The sequence below is a fragment of the Maylandia zebra genome, linkage group LG2 (assembly GCF_041146795.1).
Source record: "Maylandia zebra isolate NMK-2024a linkage group LG2, Mzebra_GT3a, whole genome shotgun sequence".
Lineage (NCBI taxonomy): Eukaryota > Metazoa > Chordata > Actinopteri > Cichliformes > Cichlidae > Maylandia > Maylandia zebra.
In genome coordinates, this window is record NC_135168.1 from 46,916,557 (window position 1) to 46,939,691 (window position 23,135).

The following is a 23,135-nucleotide window of genomic DNA, read 5'->3' on the forward strand; positions in this document are numbered from 1 at the left end:
TGTAGTGAAGACTTTGAAGAAATATAATACAAGGGCAATGTTAAGAATTTAGCAACCTGCCAAGAATGAAATATCTATGGTGTTGAAAATGTTCCCTCATTTTCCACATTATGTCAAAGTGAAGTCGACTTTGGACCTTTTGGATAGAAAATGTCACCGCTTCGTCACTTTATCCCATTCTACATTCATGTAAAACTTAATGTACAGTAAGTTGGCGTTTGATTTCCTGGGTTAGAGCTGTCTTAGATTTCATAAAATTAGGCCCAGCTGTTCCTGAGGAATCAACACTGACATGAATTGGACGAAATGATATCAGACCTTTACCTCCACCCCCCAAAATCTAATCAGTACTTGCTTGAGTTCAAGTGAATCTCAGCACCAAATTTAAAAAAATGCAGACAACCTGGAAACTAAATCTGTTTGTCCACTGAGGTTGCAATTATGGAGGCATTACTTTATCCCTGCAGTACTCTGATCAGTGTTTTCTTTTCTTTCTTTCTTTTTTTTACTTTGGAGTTCACAATAAAGGATATTAATAAAAAATAGCTACAAGCTATTTTTAAAGCTTTTCTCCCCTTTCAGAATGTAACTACAGTGTACACGTGCACATGTTTTGTAACTTAATGCTATTTTACTTTTGGACCCAGTTGAGCAGCTGCTTTTCACATATTTCATATCTGCTAATTCGTGCTCAGTAACAGGGATGTTAACAAAATTAAACAAAAAAAGCCTTATTATTTGTCAGATTATTGACAAATAACCAGGCAGAAAGCACCAGCATCATAAACATGATGATTGAAAACACCAGCTCCTTAACTAGCCTCCACCTGTCAGTCAAAGCAACCAAGTCCCTAATGTCAAACCTTAAAATTTATGCTTTTTGTAGCACTTTTTATGGGGAAAAAGTAAAGGAAAAACTACACCAAACTTACAGAGAGCACCACAAGGTCATCGGTCAATACAAAGTTAGTGGTAGGTAAAAAAACACAAACACAACTTACCTGATGTAATAGTCATTTCTGATGAGCAATAGGTGCTGAAGGATTGACAGGAAGTAGGTCTCTGAGGCAGTGTCTTTCACCATATTGGACAGGAGATGGTACACCTCATTCATATCAGTGCAAGAGTAAGGTTAAGGACAAGCAACTTTAGTTATTGACATGTTATTGCAGATATGGCTAAGTTCTTTGGAACCCCCCCCCCCCACCTGAACTCCTTATTATTCAGGATCATTCAACTGCAATAAACATTTAGATTTTCATTACTTCTTACTCCTTCTCATTATAGTTATTTATCTCTGCCAGCTTTTCTTACAAGGACTCTGTGCGCAGAAGCAAACAGAGATGCGATTCCTCTTATCCGTCCTCTCGAGAGAGAGCTAAAGCAGTGTAAACAGCTAACTTGTGGAAAGGGATCAGGAATGAAAAATGCTCCCCTCTGGTATCCCTTTTATTCCAGACTTTTCAAGAGATGGAAAATTAATAAGAGAAAAACTGGCTTGAATTTTTAAGCTAAGAATGATGAGCATCAGATTATTCGTAGGGCAAAAGTACAGTTGAGTCTCAAAACTGAAATTGAAACTGACATGTAGGAGGAGTAAAAACTGATCTTATTTGATTTCCAAAAGTTACTGATTACATCTTATGTTTGCATTTCCCAGGGGGAGGTAGTGATGGCTTTGGCATTGAAAACAGACATAAAACTGAACTAGCCTACATTTTATTCTTCATGTGTAAATATGTAATTGTAAGTGATGAATTAAAAAAAAGTTACTGAGAGAAAAACGTTTCAATTTTGATGTCGTATTTAATGCAGTAAAATATTTGTGCTGTTCTCATAACCTCCTTAAAGCGTAACTCTAACAATTAAATAAATACAGAAAATGAGTGATCTGGAGTCTGTCTGATTTGTTTGCTTGAAAAAAGACGATTTCCCAATGGGCACTCATCTTCTCTGAAAATAAAAAGTGGAATAAGCCTCTCAGAAATGTGCAGAAAAAAAGTAGATTAAGGAGGCTGCACTGTCAAGCTTGCAGAGATAAAAACCTGATTGCCATCCTAACACGAAGTGCAGATCTTGACAATGTATGTTAAAATATTTACAAAGAGAAACGCAGTAACTACAAAGCAATCGCGTTAAATTTGCAGCATGTTGGCACCATATGTCGTGATTTCCCTCCATCCTGCTTTCGGTACAGAAAATATCCGTTAAATGAATGTGCAGAAACTGAACTACGATCTTTATATGGCCCGGCTTGCTGTCACCCATACAAAACGATCTGCACGCACTGCAACTGGAGCAGATCAATTCTTTTAAACACTGTTTGACAGTCCGATTAATTGCTATTAATTTCAACAATGTCTGTAATTAAACTCTTATCCCATATCAAATTTTTAGAGAAGCAGGGATGGGAATACAGGCTTCTCTAAAGTATCATTTTGCCTTCCTTGCATTAGTGGAGTTTGAAGCCTGGGAGAATTACCAGGCCTGTGAGATTCAATTATAGCCTCACCACAGCAGCATTTGAGAGGACATGAGAAAGAGCTCACACTGGGAAAGATCCCAACTAGCTTCATCTATCACTAAACTGCAGACATAAACCTAATGTAAAATGCCAATCTATTCATTGGCACCTCCTCTACGCTCACTTTCTTACTCTCTGTCTCTCTTTACACTATCTCTCCAAATAATGAATAAACATGAGTGGCAGTCAAGTGTGATGTAGGCCAGTCTGTGTTGGGGTCAATCAATCACCATTCCACAGATCATTAATATTTATTAGTGGCCTGGAGTCACCTCCTCGGCACCTGGACCTGGGTCGGACACAGAGGAGACAGGCCTTTCAGGTTAATATTCATGAAACTGCTGCAAGACACATATACAGTCTTCAGGTAACAGAGGTACTACCTGTCTGTACATATATAAGAATGTGTCCGCATGCAGGCAAAGAGACAAAGGGTAGCCCTGGGCGTTGAGATTATGCTCATACCTAACAGATCAATACCAAATTGTCCTTCGAAACAAACATTGGACCTTCTCATTTGTGAACCTGCTCAAGCACATCATTAATCTCAGCGCACTTTTTCCCCCTATATCGTCTCTCCACATACACACACATTACCTCCTCCCCTAACCTACATGTGTCAACAGCAGCTGTCACTCACAGTAGCACTTTGTGCATGTACTAGGACTGTGGGATTTGGTGGAAGAAAAAGGCTGTGGGAATGAACATCTGCATAACAATGTCAGCTATTCATACATAGCCTTAGAGAAGATTTGTGAATTATTAAAAGGTTCTTGTCTGGGGTGCTTGAAGAAGTTTCCAACTTGGGACTAAATTACATATCACCTTATTAACTTCTACTCTGAGTGTTTGGAGTTAAATGGACATCCACAGAGAGCTAGAGGTCAAAATTCACCTTTCTAAATTGGAGCAGGGAAACGAGAGCAGACTGTTACTTAAACAGAAAAAAATATGATATGTTACCATTTAGGACAATATCACTTCATGGGAAATTTTAATTGTCTACTGTAAATGTTAAATGGTAAGAAAGGGAAAGAGTATTCCTATTCGATATCTCCCTCAGGAGTCTTACTAGAGTCTGACCAACGATAACAGACAAAAGACAAAAAGTGAAGTGAAGAGGAGAAGAGCTAATAAAAAAAAGAGAGGTTGGAGGTTAAGATTACGAGGTTATTTACAGTGGGGCAAAAAAGTATTTAGTCAGCCACCGATTGTGCAAGTTCCCCCACTTAAAATGATGACAGAGGTCAGTAATTTGCACCAGAGGTACACTTCAACTGTGAGAGACAGAATGTGAAAAAAAAAATCCATGAATCCACATGGTAGGATTTGTAAAGAATTGATTCGTAAATCAGGGTGGAAAATAAGTATTTGGTCAATAACAAAAATACAACTCAATACTTTGTAACATAACCTTTGTTGGCAATAACAGAGGTCAAACGTTTACTATAGGTCTTTACCAGGTTTGCACACACAGTAGCTGGTATTTTGGCCCATTCCTCCATGCAGATCTTCTCGAGAGCAGTGATGTTTTGGGGCTGTCGCCGAGCAACACGGACTTTCAACTCCCGCCACAGATTTTCTATGGGGTTGAGGTCTGGAGACTGGCTAGGCCACTCCAGGACTTTCAAATGCTTCTTACGGAGCCACTCCTTTGTTGCCCGGGCGGTGTGTTTTGGATCATTGTCATGTTGGAAGACCCAGCCTCGTTTCATCTTCAAAGTTCTCACTGATGGAAGGAGGTTTTGGCTCAAAATCTCACGATACATGGCCCCATTCATTCTGTCCTTAACACGGATCAGTCGTCCTGTCCCCTTGGCAGAAAAACAGCCCCATAGCATGATGTTTCCACCCCCATGCTTCACAGTAGGTATGGTGTTCTTGGGATGCAACTCAGTATTCTTCTTCCTCCAAACACGACGAGTTGAGTTTATACCAAAAAGTTCTACTTTGGTTTCATCTGACCACATGACATTCTCCCAATCCTCTGCTGTATCATCCATGTGCTCTCTGGCAAACTTCAGACGGGCCTGGACATGCACTGGCTTCAGCAGCGGAACACGTCTGGCACTGCGGGATTTGATTCCCTGCCGTTGTAGTGTGTTACTGATGGTGACCTTTGTTACTTTGGTCCCAGCTCTCTGCAGGTCATTCACCAGGTCCCCCCGTGTGGTTCTGGGATCTTTGCTCACCGTTCTCATGATCATTTTGACCCCACGGGATGAGATCTTGCGTGGAGCCCCAGATCGTGGGAGATTATCAGTGGTCTTGTATGTCTTCCATTTTCTGATGATTGCTCCCACAGTTGATTTTTTCACACCAAGCTGCTTGCCTATTGTAGATTCACTCTTCCCAGTCTGGTGCAGGTCTACAATACTTTTCCTGGTGTCCTTCGAAAGCTCTTTGGTCTTGGCCATGGCGGAGTTTGGAGTCTGACTGTTTGAGGCTGTGGACAGGTGTCTTTTATACAGATGATGAGTTCAAACAGGTGCCATTCATACAGGTAACGAGTGGGGGACAGAAAAGCTTCTTACAGAAGACGTTACAGGTCTGTGAGAGCCAGAGATTTTCCTTGTTTGAGGTGACCAAATACTTATTTTCCACCCTGATTTACGAATAAATTCTTTACAAATCCTACCATGTGGATTCATGGATTTTTTTTTCACATTCTGTGTCTCACAGTTGAAGTGTACCTCTGGTGCAAATTACTGACCTCTGTCATCATTTTAAGTGGGAGAACTTGCACAATCGGTGGCTGACTAAATACTTTTTTGCCCCACTGTACCTAGTATACCTGGCCAGAGATGAAGCTGGATAATGTGCTCAAGCTCCTCGAATCCTTCTCTAATGAACAAAGCCATGAGGGGGCTTCAGTCTATGAAGCTTAACCAAACCCACGATATACACTCATCTCTCACTGCTAGTTCTGCAGAATCTGTATATTCTCACAGAGGGAGGACAAAAGGATATTCCATCTCTGCGCGGATGTCATCCAGGCGATGTGAGAGTTCAATCGAGTCCTCCTCCTTGTTCTCATTGAACACCCTCAGCTGGATGTCCAGCTCTTCTGTCTCTTTTAGCTCCTGCAGTGAGTTAGACATACAGTATATAGTTTAGATTAAGTTTTACCAAAGGTCATCCTGTACTGCAGATTATTATGTTGCAGACGCATTAGCATGTATGGGTTTGTGAAAATTTTACTTTTCAATTTTCACAGGCTTCCACTTTATGGTATTTATAACTTAATTTATTCTAAAAAATAATAATAATAATAAGAGAAAAAAAACTAACACCAAAATTTCATCTCCCTCTTCCAGGTGTACAGAAAACTGGGAACTGAGATGCTGTGAACTCTCACTAAGTATTCCAGACAGTACCAATTCCTGCACACCTGTTCCAGCCACAAGGGGCTACAGAGGTGCTCTTTACAAGTTCTCTATGAATCACTGGCAGTGGAATTTACAGATGGAGACAGGGCCAAATGTAACCCAATTTCTGCAGGTATCAATCACCCTGCACCGTTTTTTGGGCGCACCATCTGTCTTCAGCAAGCAACGCTGGTTCGGAGGGAGGTGCACAATGGCACAAAAAAAGGAGGGAAGGAGAAGAGGAGGAGAGCCAAATACATGCATCAAGGACTATAAGAACAAAACAAATTGTTCTTTCTTTTTCAGTGGACTAGTTCTCTGCCAACAGCAACACTGACTCCTGAGCATAACTCATAATTAGATGAAAGAGTGTCAGTTTGAATGTCGGCATTAAAAGCGGTAAACGTGGCATTCATGAATGGCTGTACACTGAGCCTCTTTCATATCAGGGGGCAGAATTGAAGATAATTAAAGTAATGACAGTAATAATCAACAGGCACAGCTGGGATGACTTATTAACAACTGGCTTTGTGACATCTTCACCCCACTTGTGACAAATGAGAGTTTGAATGATGTGTTGGAGCTCGTTTGCCTTTCGGCTCATGCGAAGATGCGTAAGGTTGCCGATAATGATGCCTGCGTGATGAGGTGCTAGCAGTGCATAATACTTGGCACAAGCTTCTACTACTACTAATTAAATTAAAACAATAGAATGTATCCCTCTAGTATGTGTGTAATGAAAATAACTCAGTTTAACATCTCAATAATTTGGTTTGAATGCCTGAATGCTGCCTGACCACAATTACATAAAACATTCACATCCCAATTATTTGGAAGTTTAAAGTGCACGAAAAGCTATTTGGGTTGTGATGAAAAGGAAATCTTGCTTTCAGTAATTATAATAAGAGAGAGGTAAGTTGTCGTGGGAGGATTGGCAATAACGATGCAAAATTATGTTTATGACACGCATGTAAACAATGTGTTCTCTGGAGATTGCTAACTCACAGGAAGGATCTTCTTTAGGCCGCATCTTAAAAACTCGTTGCGCAAATGTATCCTGAAGTCCAGGTCGTCAGGGGAGGTGACCAGGGCATTGATCAGCTGCATGCAGGCAACCTGTGGAGCAGACAAAACAACGAAAACAAAACAAAATCAAGAGAAAAACTCAGGAGAAACTAAATATTTTACCTAAAAAAAAGTGTCATCATCAGATATGTAACTCAACTCTAAGATGCATGTTTAGTCTAAGCAGCGTAACTGCAATTTGAGGTGAATATTTGCACCTTAATATTTCCTTTCAAACTGCAAAATCACAGAAAAAGCACCGCGAGGATGAGGCGAGGGAAGTAAAGAGAGACAAGTCAAATGGAAAATTGCAGAAAGTAGAAAATACAACCCTGGTATGTCTATTGACTATATGTGCATTATTAATGGATTTATTGGTAAGGAGAAATCCTCAAAGTGAGTGGTGGTGCGTGTGTGTGTGTGTGTGTGTGTGCTAGGTAGGTGGATGAGGCTGGCTTGGGTAACGAGGAAATTACTGATGAATTATAATGACCTGTAACCTGTTTCAGGGGAGGAAGTCGTGAATAAAATAGTTTCCCTTAGACAGACAATCGATAGCAGGCTAAAGGATTCCCACAGACAATCTAAAAACACTGCCTCCTGAAACCTTGACCCTGTGCTGTCGGTATGTATGCGTTAATAACAGCAATCGGAACAATTCTGAGTCTGTGTGGTTTCCTGTGTAAGCTTTATGATTTTTCAAGGTTAAAAAAACGCTATTTGGGTAAAAAGTTTTACCAAAATCAGTTTAACGTTTATTTCCATAAAGACCAACATTCAGTCCTGAATCAACTTTTTCCAACCTTAATACGACCTGAACACGCTTTTTATTTTCTACTCAGTGAAACAAAAGTGAAAATAACGCCACGAACCTTTGATTTTTCTGTTACTGCAGCGCTTGTAGGAGCATTACCAAATGCATTCATATTCTCTTGAAAAGTATACGTTTGTTGTACTAAAGGATGCACTGCAGCTGACTATGTGCCACTACTGCCAGGAACCGGAGTGATGACAGACTTCTCCGTGTTTGAGAAAAGCTTGAGGGCCTCAAACTGAGAACTGTGCACTGAAACCTGACATTTTACTGTATCCACCAGAGGCCAGACACATAAAAGAAACTCCACCAAACCTTCACAGAATTTATGTGAGTGAAGAAAGTCATGGAGCTCATGAAAAATTCTTTCTCTTCTGCTGCATACAGATAGATACTTACATCAATCACCTCAAACATACCTCAGTCATGTATTGTGGAGTGGGAAGCAGTTGGGGGTAAGGGCATTATGTGCGTTACGTTTAGAGAGCTGCAGTGCTGCCAAAAGGGGGTTCCAAACATCGTAATTAAAAGTGGCACTGCCAGGACGGTTTTAAAGCTGAAAGTCAGAGTTCTTCTCATGCTCAGCAGACAAATATACCCCGAACTGGGGTAAAACGCATTTTAATCACATTAGCGAGGTCTAGTTCTGGAGCCCATTCCAGGTTTTGGATAAAAAGTCTATTAATTTCCTCCGAACCCCCTGCATCAGCAAAGCATTTTAATTTACTTCACAATTACCAGCTTCATTTCATTAACGGCAAAATTTAACGGAAAAACAACAGTCTCCTAATAAAAGAATATCTACTTTCTCTTCTACCACCCGCCTCATCAGTTTCCTTCATGACTTTTCCTTCAAGACTTCTCAATCCCTGCAGCTAAAGTAATTTCTTAAGTAATTTCCTCCTTTTGGCTTCGCAAATACACGTTTTAAGGGGTGTTGTTATTGCTATTACAAAGTTTTCTTGTTGCTGAAGAATACTCGTGAAGTATCTGTAAAATGGAGAATTTAAATGAAGCAGCAAAAGGAATAAAAAAGAAAGACGGGAGGAAAATATAAATTAGAGATTCGACATCCTTTTTATTATTATTTTGTGATGTTTTCAAAATGAATGTGGAAATCAGCAGCAGTGAAGGAGGAGTTTGAGTAGAGCTTCTCAGCGTAATAGTTGTAGAATCAAATTGCACCTGGTTGTGGAGGTGTGTCAGTGTAACTACTAAGTTTGTGTCAATGTAACTACTAAGTTTGTGTCAGTGTAACTACTAAGTTTGTGTCAATGTAACTACTAAGTTTGTGTCAATGTAACTACTAAGTTTGTGTCAGTGTAACTACTAAGTTTGTGTCAATGTAACTACTAAGTTTGTGTCAATGTAACTACTAAGTTTGTGTCAATGTAACTACTAAGTTTGTGTCAGTGTAACTACTAAGTTTGGAAGCACGAATGCAAACCTAGTGCAGCGTGTTACAGAACAACAGTGTTCTGGTTATTGTAGTTACCATTAAAACACGAAGGTCACTTTTATCCACCAAAGGTAATAAAAGGGGAATGATGAATGCATGCTGTGTGTGTGTGAATGCTTATGTGAGTGGACTTGTGTGTAACCTGGAGCTGCTGGGCCTCATGGTTCTCCAGTCCTTCCACAATTGGAGCAAATCTCTCTTTATTGTTCCTTTCTGCAGCAATTGTCATAGCAGCCAGAATCTTATCCAAGCTGGTAGAAAACAGAGAACGGGCAAACACAAAAGTCAACAAACACTTTTATCACATCGCTACCAGGACATTTACTCACAGTTTTCACCTCAGGCATCATGTATCTTATTTTCCCTTGTGTGTTGGCATGAACATTTACTCAGCCCATCTTTGGTCAATCTGACAAATTCTACCGCTTTCAATCCCTTTGTATACAATTTAGTCCTTTATTGTTGCAGTGTCCAATTTTAACTGTTACTAAGGCGATGGCAGACAAAAACAGGGTTTTCCTGCAAATGTGTTTAGTCGTCAAAGCAGCTGTGGAATCGTGTATTTGGCTGAACGAGATGGGGTCCAAATTATTGCAGGGAGAGCCAGACTAGTGCTCAAACACTCAAATACACCTATTGAGAAGGTAAGCAAATTAGAGCACTTGCAAAGGCTCAAGGCAGCTCAACTAAATAGAGTGTTGGACAATTTTAGCCTCTAAATTCTGAATAAAGTAAGCTGCACATAACCACACCCACACAAACAGGGCTGCAATAAGAGTAAATTCATGTCTTATGAGCGGTTACATGAAGAGTTATTCACAACATGTGTACCCAATAATTGGCAGCGAGTGGCCCCTGTCACTGCAGAGCCATCGTTGCCATGGCATGCAGAGCTCAGCCTACTGTCATGGAAGTCAGGGAATAAATGCTATAGTATTAGCATTGTAAGTAAACAGTCACACTATACAAATGAATGCATGTTTATGTATGTACAAACATGTGCCAAATAAACTTGCAATTTTGACTTTTCTTAATTTGGAATAACCAGAAGGAAATCTGTGAGTGAGGAAGACCATGTGCTTGACCGACGAGACTGTATGTGCAGACTGAGCCTGACAAACAGATAAATAGAAGGATGATTCTTTGTGATAGAGGTTACAAAGTCAGACAAACGCGGGGAGCTGCATACTGAATAACTTTAAAGCCAGTTCAGACGACGCTTCAAAACAGGCAAGATAGATCTGCTTAACTCGCTGTGTTCCCTTTTGATGCTGTCAGCTAAAGTGGGTGTTGAACATGAGCCAGCGTCACAATGTCGGTTGAGGAGGAAGTTTCTGAGCTAAAAAAGTGACACCTCAGCTCTTTTGGCTGTCATTTCTACAAGATACGGGCATTTTAATGCAAGGCTATGATCACGGCGACGATCTTCATGTTTACTTCAACATTTTCTTGAATGCTTTGACTGACACGGATGAGACAGACAGAGAGAGGGAGGTCTGTCCTATCTATATAGCCAGTATCTGCTTAAAATAGTAGTTGTGTATGAGTGCGTATGCATGCAGTCTCTGTGTAAAGAAGGGACTGAAGAGAACATGGATCTATCTGAAAAATCATTATTATATAAAATCAAGCTCGCTCTGGGAATGATGTGCATTGCTAAAATGTTCAGTCAAACTAATTGTGACTGATTGTCTGTATTTTGACTATGTGAAACTCAGTACCCCAGTACTGCTAATAGTGATAACCTGCTAATATAGAGGGCAGCTCTGCTACTCATTCTAGCCTTGACAATGTAAAGACCCAAATGTAATCCCTTGTTACTCTAATTACTAGAATTAATGATGGTAGGATTCATTAACAGTGCCCCCCCAATCCCTAAAGTGTCCAGGTTTGCACATCCTGGCTCAGGAGGACTGTTTACTAGAAAAATGGGAGAGTAGTCATTATTGTCTTAGTGTTCTGACCCATGCCTCACCTTTCATGACAAAACAAAATGTCTCACATCTATTTGCTATTTATAGAAGTAAAAATGTTCTTTTTTATTACAAACAGTACATATAGTTATAATTATTTCTTGTCTGACAATTACATTATAGTAAACACATGTTTAAGTGGCATCTTTAGAAGCTGATACAGGGCAAAAAATCTAAACAAAGAAAATTAAGAAATAAGAAAAAATTACCTGGATTAAAAACAAAAACATATGCAGTCATAACTGAGGCCTATCTGAGTTGTCAGAGATAGCAGACACATTCCTGAACTCAGCTTCTCCAACAGAATTTGTGGGTTTGTTTGTTTCCAGCACTGCATACAGACTGACTTTGAAGTGCCATTGTTATTCTAGTCTGGCCCTCTGGGAAACAATAAAAAAACACTCCCCTAAATCCAATTTATACGCTGTCAGCCTGGTTGTGTCTGCAGCAAGCTACACTGAGAAGTTCACCACATTAAACAGACTAAACTGCATCATCTGAGCATGTGATCCAAGAGATTTCTACACCGACTAAGGTCACCTGTAAATGCAGTGGCAACTCATAGCGGGTAAACACATAAGCATGGGGTGCAATCTCTGTATGACTACATGCCACCCAGTGAGAGAAGATTGAAGCGACAGTAATATTATAGGGATGTCCTGCACTCTTCCCTCTATTTCAGAAACAGGGATTTGTATACACAAAGCAGTGATGGGTCATGTCTTTCATTGTTTTTCTTTGTTTTTCCATCAGTCAATCATTTATTTCTATATCAGCTGCAATTTATTGAAAAATATATAGAAAACCTGAGAAATATGTGATCCTATCAACACTTAAAATCCCCATAGGAGATAGGATAGGCAAAAGTACGGTAGCAACTTCAAAGGTCAATTCATCCACATGACCCAAAGTAAAGACCACAAATAAGAATTTTATTCAAATTAAACCTTATTTAAAATCTTTAAACCTGCAAAAAACCAAAGCTCCCAATTTAACGCACTGAGACAGAACTTATTGTGTCTGCAGACATGGGTGGTTGGACTTTGATAGACTACCTACGCATGTGAACGTGATGTCTCTGAATGGAACTTACATGTTTTCCTCTCCGATGATGCAGCAAGCGGAGAGGATTTTGACAATCTCTGTCATCATGCTGGTCTGTTTGGGGTCAATCGCTCGAGCCAACAACGACAAACTCCGCTCATCTCCCAAGATCCTTTGCAGTCCATACTACGGGCACAAAAGAAGACAGGAGAGGATATAGAAAAAAGTCCACTGGGTATAAATTAATGAGAACATTAGCATTCATAGAGAACTTTCACTTCAAGTAAAAAACTGAAAAAAAATCTCCAATCTACGTAAGTTATAGTTGGCCTTAATTTTCTTATAAGGAGGGACAACGAGGCCGAGGGAGAAAATAGAGAGGATGATGAATTAATTTAATTCAGGACAGGACTATAGGGACAAATACTTATAGTCTCATGTACCTTGTAGTCTCCCCACAACTGAAAGAATGGGTAGAGATGACCACATGTGGGGATTAACTCTAAGAGAAGCAATATCAACAGTTCATCTATGCTTGAAATGTGTGCCACTTTTGAGAAATGAGCCAGACTACCCAAAAAAGGATAATTAAAAGATCTGAGACTGTGGGCTTGAAATGGTAAAATTAGCTTTACGCTCCCATTATCCCAGGCTTGTCGGAGTTCAGATTCAAATAAGGTTTGGAATCTTGGCCTCTTGAGATATTTATAAAATGTTTAATGTAAGTGAGCTAAGAGTTTGCTCTCTCGTGCTTTTTATTTTTTTGTAAAATAAATTCACTGTTCAGCTGGTGAACATTTCAGGCCTGTGTACTCGCTTAGATTTTTCCGTTTGCGTCAGAGCAATATCACTTCATACCGACACGAAAAGAGATTTTTATGTGGGTGATCAGTTGTGTGGATGGCCTTATTTCTGTTGAATCATACAGACCTTATTGTTCATGAAAGCCTTCAAACACTGGATAAGTTTATGCTGGTTGCGTTTATCAATGGGCTCTTGCCTGGAAAAAAGAAAAAGAAAAGACAGATTTTATGTATTGCGATTGAATGAAAAGCACATTGTGCAAAAACTCAACAACAAATATATGAGGTGACTCACTGTTTCTTGTCCAGCAGCTTCTCCAGTGCCTCCAGAAGAAGTCCGAGACCCTCATGGCCAAAGTTATTAACCCAACTGTAAATAAAACACATAGACAAAAAAAACTGGTCACACGATACTCGTTCTAAATTGTTATTGCCATGCTGGTTTGCTGTCAGCCACGCTGATTCACAGAAAGAAGCAAGCACAAACAACAATATTGCATTAACCTCAGAGGAAATGAGTCACTCAGAGTAATATCAGAGGTTTAACACTTAACTCGATAAATTGACTGTTGCAGTGATTTTTAATTCCTAACAGAAAGTGCTGCAAATCAAAAACCCTCCTGCCCTCTCTCTGACACTGAATACAGTCTGAATCAGTTTACATTTAAACTATACCCATTTACAAGCAAATGAACACCCATCCATCTTAACTAGTGTTCCCATTGCCAAGCAGTTTGTATCCAGAACCACCCCCCCTCTGAGCTACAACGTTACTGTGCCAAAAGATTAAGCAATGCAAGAAGATAACATTGTAATCGATAATGGATCGCGGGAGATAACTGGCTATAAACCTCAGCGTATCAGGAGACAGCAAATGATCCAGTGCAGATGAGCCCGTTTGTCTAAGCCAGCGGAAGAGAGAAGCAGGAGGAGGCTGGGAGGGACTGTGTGGTCACAGCGAGATTATATCATTAGCATTACTTGTTTTTGGGCCACCAACTGTCAATAATGTAAAATATATGGGGCAATTTTATGACATTAACGGGGCATAAGTCAACGATTTATCCCACCTTTTTGACAATGATTTGAAATAATAATGGTTTCAGTATTAAAGCCATTTGTATTGACTCAGTGAGTCGGAAGAGACCCTCAATTAGGGATGAGATGCATTAGCCTAAGGCAACTAGCAAAGTTGAGGTGAGGTATTTCTTTGATCTGTGACTAAATTAGCACGCACAACAAACCCTACCTACCATTACTCACATTTCATTACCAGACAAGCAGCGCCAGTTTATAAGTTATTAATATTTACTGTGGTATGTAATGATGATCTGTTTTCTTAATAAAAACAAAACACATTATAATGTTTAGAAATGTCTTTATAAATGTCTGTTTACCAAGAGCCTTCCAATTTGAATGTTTTTTTCCAGCATGTACTTTGCACATGCTGGAAGCCATAAAAGAAAAGAAAGACCAAATTGGCTCAGTTTACTGCAGAATAACAATGAAGCTGTATGTATATGTGATACAGAGGAGGTAGAAGTTAATGAAAGGCTGCGACAACGCGGAGGCGACATGGCTCAAGAATCACAATTCACTAAGTCCACAGTCTTTGTTTATGCTCCTTAGTAATGATGCTAATGTCAGTCTTCGGAGAGCAGGAAATTGGACCAATATTTGTGAACAGAAATTTGTTCATTACACAGTGTAACTGTAATATGGGATTGTAGGACGCTATGAGACATCTCCGAGAACACTGCAGACAAAAACAAAAAAAATACTATGTCCTCTGCCATAAGGAGGTTTTTACATAATTACAATTTCATGCTTTGCAATCATGTTCGTTATCACAGTAAACAAGGTGTAAATGTGTAGTATGACGACTCTGTTTTGCTGTCTGCAGAGCATGATTCCTTCCACCTTCAAAGGAGTGTGTGTTTACACGTCAAGTACATTTTAGCAATGCTACTGTTATTTATAGTGGCTGATTTTTTTTACCTATTAATTTACAAATTAACACTCCGTGCTCGCAATCTAGACAATGTGCTTGTTGAAAGGGTTATGCCACTTCTGTACTTTCAAACTGTGCAACTATAATTCCAATTAAACTATGAGACTGAGTGTTTTGTTTGTTTTGATAGTGTTCGTTCTCTCTTTGCTTTTTTTTCAGTTTGAAATGCAAATCATAAACCCCCTTCAGTAAATATATAAATTGTCGTTTATTAAAGGGTAATTCAAAAGGAAGATAAAACTTCATTTTTGATGAAAAAAATGCTTGGATAGGAACATCATCAGGTTTATAGTCGTGTTTTACAAAAAAGAGGAAAAAGGGAGCCTCCTGTTAAATGCACTACATGGACAAAAATATCAGGACGCATGTCTTAATCCTAAGTGTTTCACTCCTATTGCTACAGGTGAATAAAATCAAGCACCTAGCCATGTAGTCTGCCATTTGTCACTCACAAGGTCACTCAGAAAAGTTCAGTGAATTTAAGCATGGCACTATATGTACTCCTCCTAGATATTATTGCAAATCACATCAACTGCATGAAGTTACAGAGCAGATACTGAGGCGAAGAGCACCTGCAGCACAGTTCATAGTGCAAAATAGCTTCTAATGCTCTGCATTTCTTTATATCTTGCTGTCAAATTGAGAATAAGTGCAGCAAACAAACATATAAACTCAGGGACAGCAGAGTTTGGACAATTCTGATAAGTTTGAAAGTCATTAGTTGATGTGGACATGTTTATTCTTCAGCACGGTCTGTAAGCTTTCTTGTGATTTCTTTAAATAGTTTTTGAGGCTTCTTGAAGAACATTCAAAACTCTTCTTTGGATAAGCTTTTAATGTCCTTCTAGTTCTCGTGTAATTTGGTGCACTTTCGTGACGTATCATCACGAAAAACCAAACAAATTCAAAAACAGCTTTATGGGAGAAAACTAGCCTTACTATGAGATTTACAAATGCATTCTTTTAGCAGGCAAGCTGTACTAATTAAAGGAGAATTCAACTTGTAAAATAAGCAAGAGACGTTTGCTGCATGTTTGCCTTTCTGTATGACTGCTGGACTGAATCAGAATAGGCAGAAAAGAAGAGAAACTGCGATTGTCTGTGCCCTAAATTTTTCTTCAAAATGTGCGTCTTGCTGAAGGTTGCAACATAATGCAGTCCCCTAAAGGTTTCTAAGGCACTAAATGTTTTTCAGTCCTCCCTACATCCCAGACTGTCTATCATTTTCTGTCCCCTCACGTATACCCTTAGGTCCTCTACAGGTTGCCTTCCAAATGTCCCCAAAGTTACCACTAAGAAAATGAGAGATGGTACTTTTAGAGTGTTTGTCCTCAGGCTATGAAATGGCCCCTTTCTGTTCATCAGAGAACTTACCTGAATGGACAGCATACTATTACAGCAACTAAAACAAATAACCCTACTTTTCCCACTATGGTGCGGTAATAATAAAGTAATAACAATGATGCCAGCCTCTGTAACAGATCTACATTGTTGTTTTTTAAATACAAAATACTTCCATAGTTAGTAAGCAGAGCAACAAAACGTGTGCTGCGGATGTGGCCATAGGCTCTTGTTTGGTCAAATGTAAAGTACCTTAACGCAGAAACAACATGAGATGAGATCCTTTCCTTATCACTTTCTTCTCCTAATGTGGGAATACATCTAAAAATTTCATTAACTTGGGGGAGAACTTGTTCATCTAATATTGATGGCTATAATCCTCTAGTTAAGTGCCACCAAATTGTGTTACTTTCTGCAATCATGTATATTCCCCAGGCAAAATGAAAAATTCATGGATGGTCTTAGGGAAGCAATTTCTTATTTTATATTTTGTGGGGGGTTTTTTTGTTTTTTTCTTTTGAAGGGGAGGGGCTCTGCTAGCTTGATGCAATTATGTTGCAGTTATGTTAACTGCGAGAAAATGTATGCAGTGAAATTCTCACAGCTTATCTAACAAACAAGAGTTCAGAATGAACTACATTTTACTAACAAGATGTTTGTTCAATGAAGATTTCAGGTCCATAAAGTCTCAACTAGATTGTAGATTTTTCTCAGCACTGCAGTAAAAAGAGCAGTTATGTTATAACATGTACTAATGTCACGGGTTACATATGTTATATGCATGCAACCAATGTCTATGCCTCTTATATTTGGTTCTGCAGCTTGATTGAAGTGTAAAATTGTTTCTGTTATTATATTTACTATATTTCATACTAAAAAAGAGTGATTCCTTTACAAATTAATAGTATTTAGATGGAAAGATATGCTGCAACTTATTTTTTAGCCTACACTTTTGTATGTTATTAAAACAAACTCAGAGCAAAGATCATGGAAAAGAGAATAAAGTTTTACAAGTACATCGCCAGGGAAGCGTTACTACATAAAGAGAAGATTACTTGCACATCACCAGCCACACTAAGTGACTCAGCATTGGAAGAAGCAGCGAGAGGGAGACACTGTCCCACCTTGTTTGTCTGATCACTGGTCTTGTGTTTGGATAGACTGTGTGTGTATTGATTTCAGTTTATAGACCAGATTTATTATTTTATCAGAGCTTGGTGAAGGGTTATGTTACTGAAAGCTTCTGTGTCTGTAAAGTATCTTTCATATTACATTACAGGGCCGAGGCATACAACTGTTCCTCCTTGGGACTACTGACCTATTCACCACTACAGAATCGGGACTTAGGGCCAAGGTGCAACACATAGGCCTGAAAAATAAATCTTGAAACCAAGCACCACCAGCGTCTGTTTAGTGATTTGGCATGCCAAACATGGGGGTACATTACACTGTGATCAATATAAAAGCCACCCTAAATGCCTATAAAGCACAGTGCATATCAGATGACAGAAATTAAATATGAACATTATCTTTCTGTTCCTTACATCTTTAAGCAAAATGCTTTCTACAAATAACTATTAAAAGCAGCAACATTTGTCTCTGCTTTTCCATCGTATCACAGTTTGATGGATTTCGTGGTTTGTCCTTCCACTCTACCTCCCTTTGGTGGGTACTTACCACTTATGACTGGGACTACCCGGCGTGCTAAGATCTGAGAACACTCATCGACAGTCAGCCCATAAAAAGCTTGCACATTGTGTTGACTGTTCTCAAAGCTGACTGTCGATGAGTGTTCTCAGATCTTAGCACGCACTATGTGATAATCAGTGCTTCATTTCTTTTGGCTCTGGTTTTGACTCATTAGTCTAGACGTAAAGTATTGCTACTGGACCAACATAGAGTTAAACACAGCAACTAGCACTCTCATCCCCAGAGCCACATTATTAGCTTGCCTACAAACGCCATACATTATTTGCACACACTTTGAAGTTTCTATAATATATTACTGTGGATAGACTGATGAATTAATTCAACACCAGGCTGTAGCCAGCAAGTATCAATGACAAAAACATTTGTTTTAATCCTGCAAAATAATTCTTAAACTCCTACACCCTGTTTCTAATGCTGTTTGATCCTTAGCCACAGAAACCTTTACTTCACACAGAACTGAGTTAAATATTTAGGAGACTGTAGATGAGCACTGGGGGAGGGGGTGGGCAAGGTGAACTATCAAGAGATTGAAATACATATTGAAGTATTATGGACACTGTGTGCATCCAGCATCTGGCATTTATACATACAAAGTGAGTCAAAATCATTGACCTGTGCTGAACCTGACAGAGAACAGCAAGCAGGCAGGATGTTTCAGAGCACAGCTAACATGCACCTTTCCCATCCGTGCTGCCACTTTGCTCGGCAGTCTTCATAATATCTTTGGTCTCCAACTCCGGCTGGCTATAGCAGCGGTCTCCAACCTTTTTTGCGCCACGGACCGGTTTATGCCCGACAATATTTTCACGGACCGGCCTTTAAGGTGTCGCGGATAAACACAACAAAATAAAACCAGTACCGGTACCGAAAAAAAGAAGATTTATTCACAACACACGTGAAAAGACCCAGGAAAACCGAGTAAACGATAAAAACGATAACAAAATAACGCTGGAAACCGATAAAAACCCTGAAAACCAGACATTTCACACCTGAGCCTCAACTCTCGCGGCCCGGTACCAAACGACTCACGGACCGGTACCGGTCCGAGGCCCGGGGGTTGGGGACCGCTGTGCTATAGCAACTCTTAAATATAATGCATCACAGCACAGAACATGTTACGATTGTGTGTACCATATGAATAAACTGTTTCATAAAGTATATTCCTTGCAACCAATTTTTCATTGGTTTTATTGAATTAGAGCAGAAGAACTGTCCACAGAGTCATCTGCAGCGGTGCTGTTATTTCATAGTGCTACAAAACCACGTAATACAGTCTGAGGACCTGGTGTCAGCACTCCACAAATGTAATTTCTGGCATAGTCAAGGAAGCGCAGGAACAAGAACCGTGCAGTACTCAAAGGGAGCACTTTGCACTTGTAATGGTATTCAAGTCTCAGCTTGATACTGAAACATGGCTTTAACAAAGACTAAAGATGTACCACACAGGTGAATGTAGAACTGAAAGTATCGTGCGTGTGTGTGAACATGAAAGGAGTGTGAGGTTGGAGAGTGGAGGTCTCCATCAGAGAGCTGACAGACAGCACACCATGCTCCCTAGATACTTTGAAATGACTCCCCACGGAGAGCAAAACACTCTTGAAATTTCTAATTATCCCCAGAACAACACCAAAAATACCTACACACCAACATAGCATCACTGCAACCTGAAGGTATACAGAAACCAGTATTACTGCTAAAACACTGCTGGACACAGTCTTTTTTCTCAATTTAATTGCGTGGTATTGTGTAAAGCTGCGTTTATTGAGGAAGATTAAAGAATGGACCATTAGGTTTGACGCAATGTATCAACACATTCCTCAGGCTCCTGTAAAGATGAGCTTCATCTTTCAAGTTGAAGGAAATGCAATGGCAAGCACTTCCCTGGAAGAACTAATTCTATTTTCAAAGTCATTAAGTTGCCATTTTGTTCAAGCTTTTGTTGCTGCCACCTTTTAGAGGAGATGTAATTGCAGTATCAGTGTTCACCTTTGAGAACATGTTCACCAGAATTTGTGCCAGTATTTAACATCTGCAGACAACTAGTGAAACATTAGGACGGCTCTGCAGCTCTACTAAATTCTGCGGCAGAAAGGATTGCCTTTGTAGGTCACATAAGGTGATAAATCCTTTTATTCATAAGCATAAAGGAAAGTGTGTCACTATGAGAGTTTTCCACAGATTTGACATAAGTTCTTAGGATGTTTGTTTACAAGGTCAAACATGAAACAGGTGTTATTTATTTCTTTTAATACTTTCCACTTAACTATACCACAATTTTATATATCGCATTATATCAAAAAGAATAACATGAACCGTAACCTATGAATAATGACTAAGAGCGAAGAACAATAGTTATAGATTTATAGTCAGTTATTTCCTATATCTACCAGCTATTTTCGATACTGCAGCAAATAGTTTCCAACAAAATCAATATAAAATTCAAATCAGATATGTCTGAATTATGTATGCATGCTTTGGGGCTGTAACAGATATGGCTATCTTGGAGGTTAACAGATGGTGTCATAAAATGAAATAGGCATCACTCTTAAAATGCACGCAGACACTGAGGACATTTATGTCTCCAAAATCATTTTCATTGCCTGTGAAGAAGAAGGGCAAACATCAACTTTGAAGTCAGCCGCAAGGGTACAAACTAGTTCACTTGCTCATTTCTCACTCCTTCTCACGTCCACTGAGAGGACAGTGTCATAACATCGGTGCCAAATTTAACAGTCAAATAAAACTCTGACTGTTCTAAGTGATTTATGCTCGTACTATTGTCAAAGTAAAAAGCAAAAATGCATTCTCTAATGAAATAAATTATTCTGAAACAACAGAAGGCCACAGTGCGTTTTACCTTCAGGTTTCTACTAAACACTTATGTCATTTGCAGTTTTATTCCTCCTTGATGAGTAAACTTTTCGGAGAACCTGAGGGTGACTGAGCGTGGTCGACTCTCACTGCCAAGAAAATGACCACTCTGGAAAATTTTTACTAAAGGAAGATGATAAAACTAGATCATCACGGCAGAGAATTAAATTGCTATTTTTCTATTATTCCACAAAGTTGGATGGAAAGAAATAATGCTTAATCCGCAAAGTTCAGAGTCTGTCTCATGTCCCGAGCTAACTCATCTCCCTGAACTTAAGCAGGGACAGCTGTTTTTTCTGCTATGTTTAAAAAAAAAATCAAATTGACAAGAAGTCTGATTAAGCTTACAAAAGACTATCAAGGATAACAAAGTGGATACAGAGGATTAATTATGGATGATTCACTGCCATATTTCCACATCAAAAATGACAAGAGTTGAAACAGTTATTCATCTCTGTGAAGAATCTATGTCTGACAGAGCTATCTCATTGATGTCTACTGTGTCTGAATTCTCACACAAGAATCATTCATCAGTGCAGTGCTGTGTTAACTCATAGCAGTCTTATCGAGAGCCACTATTCACACTTTGTACTTGTGCCAGACGAGATTTCAGGCCTACGCTGTCGAGGGGGGATACACAACCTGTGAGCTGTTTAGATGCTCACATTTGTTTCAATAGCCACAACAGCAGAAGGACAGATGGATATGCTTCTGGGTGCTGGCGTTAATTGGCCGTTGTACATGAAGCAAACAGAAAAGGCCGAGGGAGTAAGACTCAGGCGTATAGAGTCCCAGTTAGTGCTATTACATTTAAACTTTTATGCCAAGGGAGCAGCTTTTTTGACACCTTATAATTGACTTTGTGTGAGTTTTTGCCAGAAATGTAAAATGTAAACAAGCTCAAGTATATTGATATATTTTTGCAGGTGAAATTTGACAAAATGTTTCAAAATATATATGAAATAGTAGACATAGATTAAGCAGTAATGTTTAATGGTTTTTGACCATAAAGTATATGCAGAGCACCGAGATGTCCTTGGCAGAGATGTCAGTGTTTCTTAGTGTGTTGTTCATTGCTTAATCATGCTGGGCAGTAGGACAGACAGCCAACAGGATGAGCAACTTTATGTCAGCAGGCATTGCAACTCCCCAGCCCATAAAAAGCCCATTACTACCGTTCCATGCAACCACAAGCATTCACCAGGGAAAAGCTGGTGAAACTGATTCAGACTCAAAAACACCCAGTGTGGCAGAGCAGCAAGATCATCACAACAACCCACACCCTGAGTATACAGACACAGAGAGAAGCTCTAGTGTCAGCAAATGTCTCCCGCCTCCACAAAAAGAGCCCGCAAGAAAATGCTCTAGATAAAATGTTCGACTTGTACCGTGAAGATTTCACATAATGAAAAGTTAGGAGCCCGGTTCAATTTTGGTTAAATATGTCTTAGGGATCTGAGGGCCAGCAGATCTAATATGGAGGTAGCTGTAGGGATTCAGCAAAGTCACAGTGTAATGCCGAAGGCAAGACTGAGAGAAGTAAAAAGCCTGGACAGTGAAAATGTGCTTTTGTGCTGATAACCACTTAAACCCCTCTCCTCTTTTCTATTTAAAAGTATATTAATAGAGCAGCAGTTAGGATTAGGTCATGAACACTGAAACTACCAGATGCAAAAAATCTAAACATATGAAAGAAGACTGTACTGGCAAATTTTAAAAAAGTGTCAGTCGACTGCTATATTAATAATGTAGAACTATCTCAATCATATCAATGTCTCCGCATGTGGTAAAGCAGACAAAGAAGCAGTGACATGAGTGGGAAAAGTTGGGTTGAAACGCAGCAGGATTTCTTTCCTCTCTAAATGAGAAAATAACGGGGTGGTAATTTTCTGTAAGTTGGCATCTCTCTTCACATCAGTGGATTACGAAATTAATGAAAAGTGGCTAGTCAATCTGACATTTCTAAATTAAGAAGCAAGTATCCAAATGACAAAATTAAAAGGGGGAGAATGAAGTAGAGGATAAATAATTAGCTGGGGAAATTTTGACAGAAAGAGAAGTGGAAAACATGGCAGTTGAAGAAAAAGAGAGTGGAAACAGAGAAGGCACTGGATGCTCCAGGCAATGCCATCTGTGGGTGGATCTGCAAAGG

The 23,135-nt window shown here is 39.4% G+C and overlaps 1 protein-coding gene across 9 annotated transcripts in view; it reads right to left on the minus strand.

Annotated features, from left to right (window-relative positions):
- The window catches only part of diaph2 (diaphanous-related formin 2), a 365,791-nt gene that overhangs the window by 236,532 nt on the left and 106,124 nt on the right, over positions 1 to 23,135 (minus strand). For all 9 annotated transcript variants that reach the window (XM_076875695.1, XM_076875708.1, XM_076875689.1 and 6 more), the window contains 7 exons: positions 13,346 to 13,420; positions 13,178 to 13,247; positions 12,297 to 12,433; positions 9,373 to 9,481; positions 6,898 to 7,008; positions 5,495 to 5,607; positions 1,002 to 1,118 (listed from right to left, as the gene is read on the minus strand). In XM_076875695.1, coding sequence (XP_076731810.1) covers positions 1,002 to 1,118; positions 5,495 to 5,607; positions 6,898 to 7,008; positions 9,373 to 9,481; positions 12,297 to 12,433; positions 13,178 to 13,247; positions 13,346 to 13,420 — 732 coding nt within the window. The remainder of the gene's footprint in view (positions 1 to 1,001; positions 1,119 to 5,494; positions 5,608 to 6,897; positions 7,009 to 9,372; positions 9,482 to 12,296; positions 12,434 to 13,177; positions 13,248 to 13,345; positions 13,421 to 23,135) is intronic.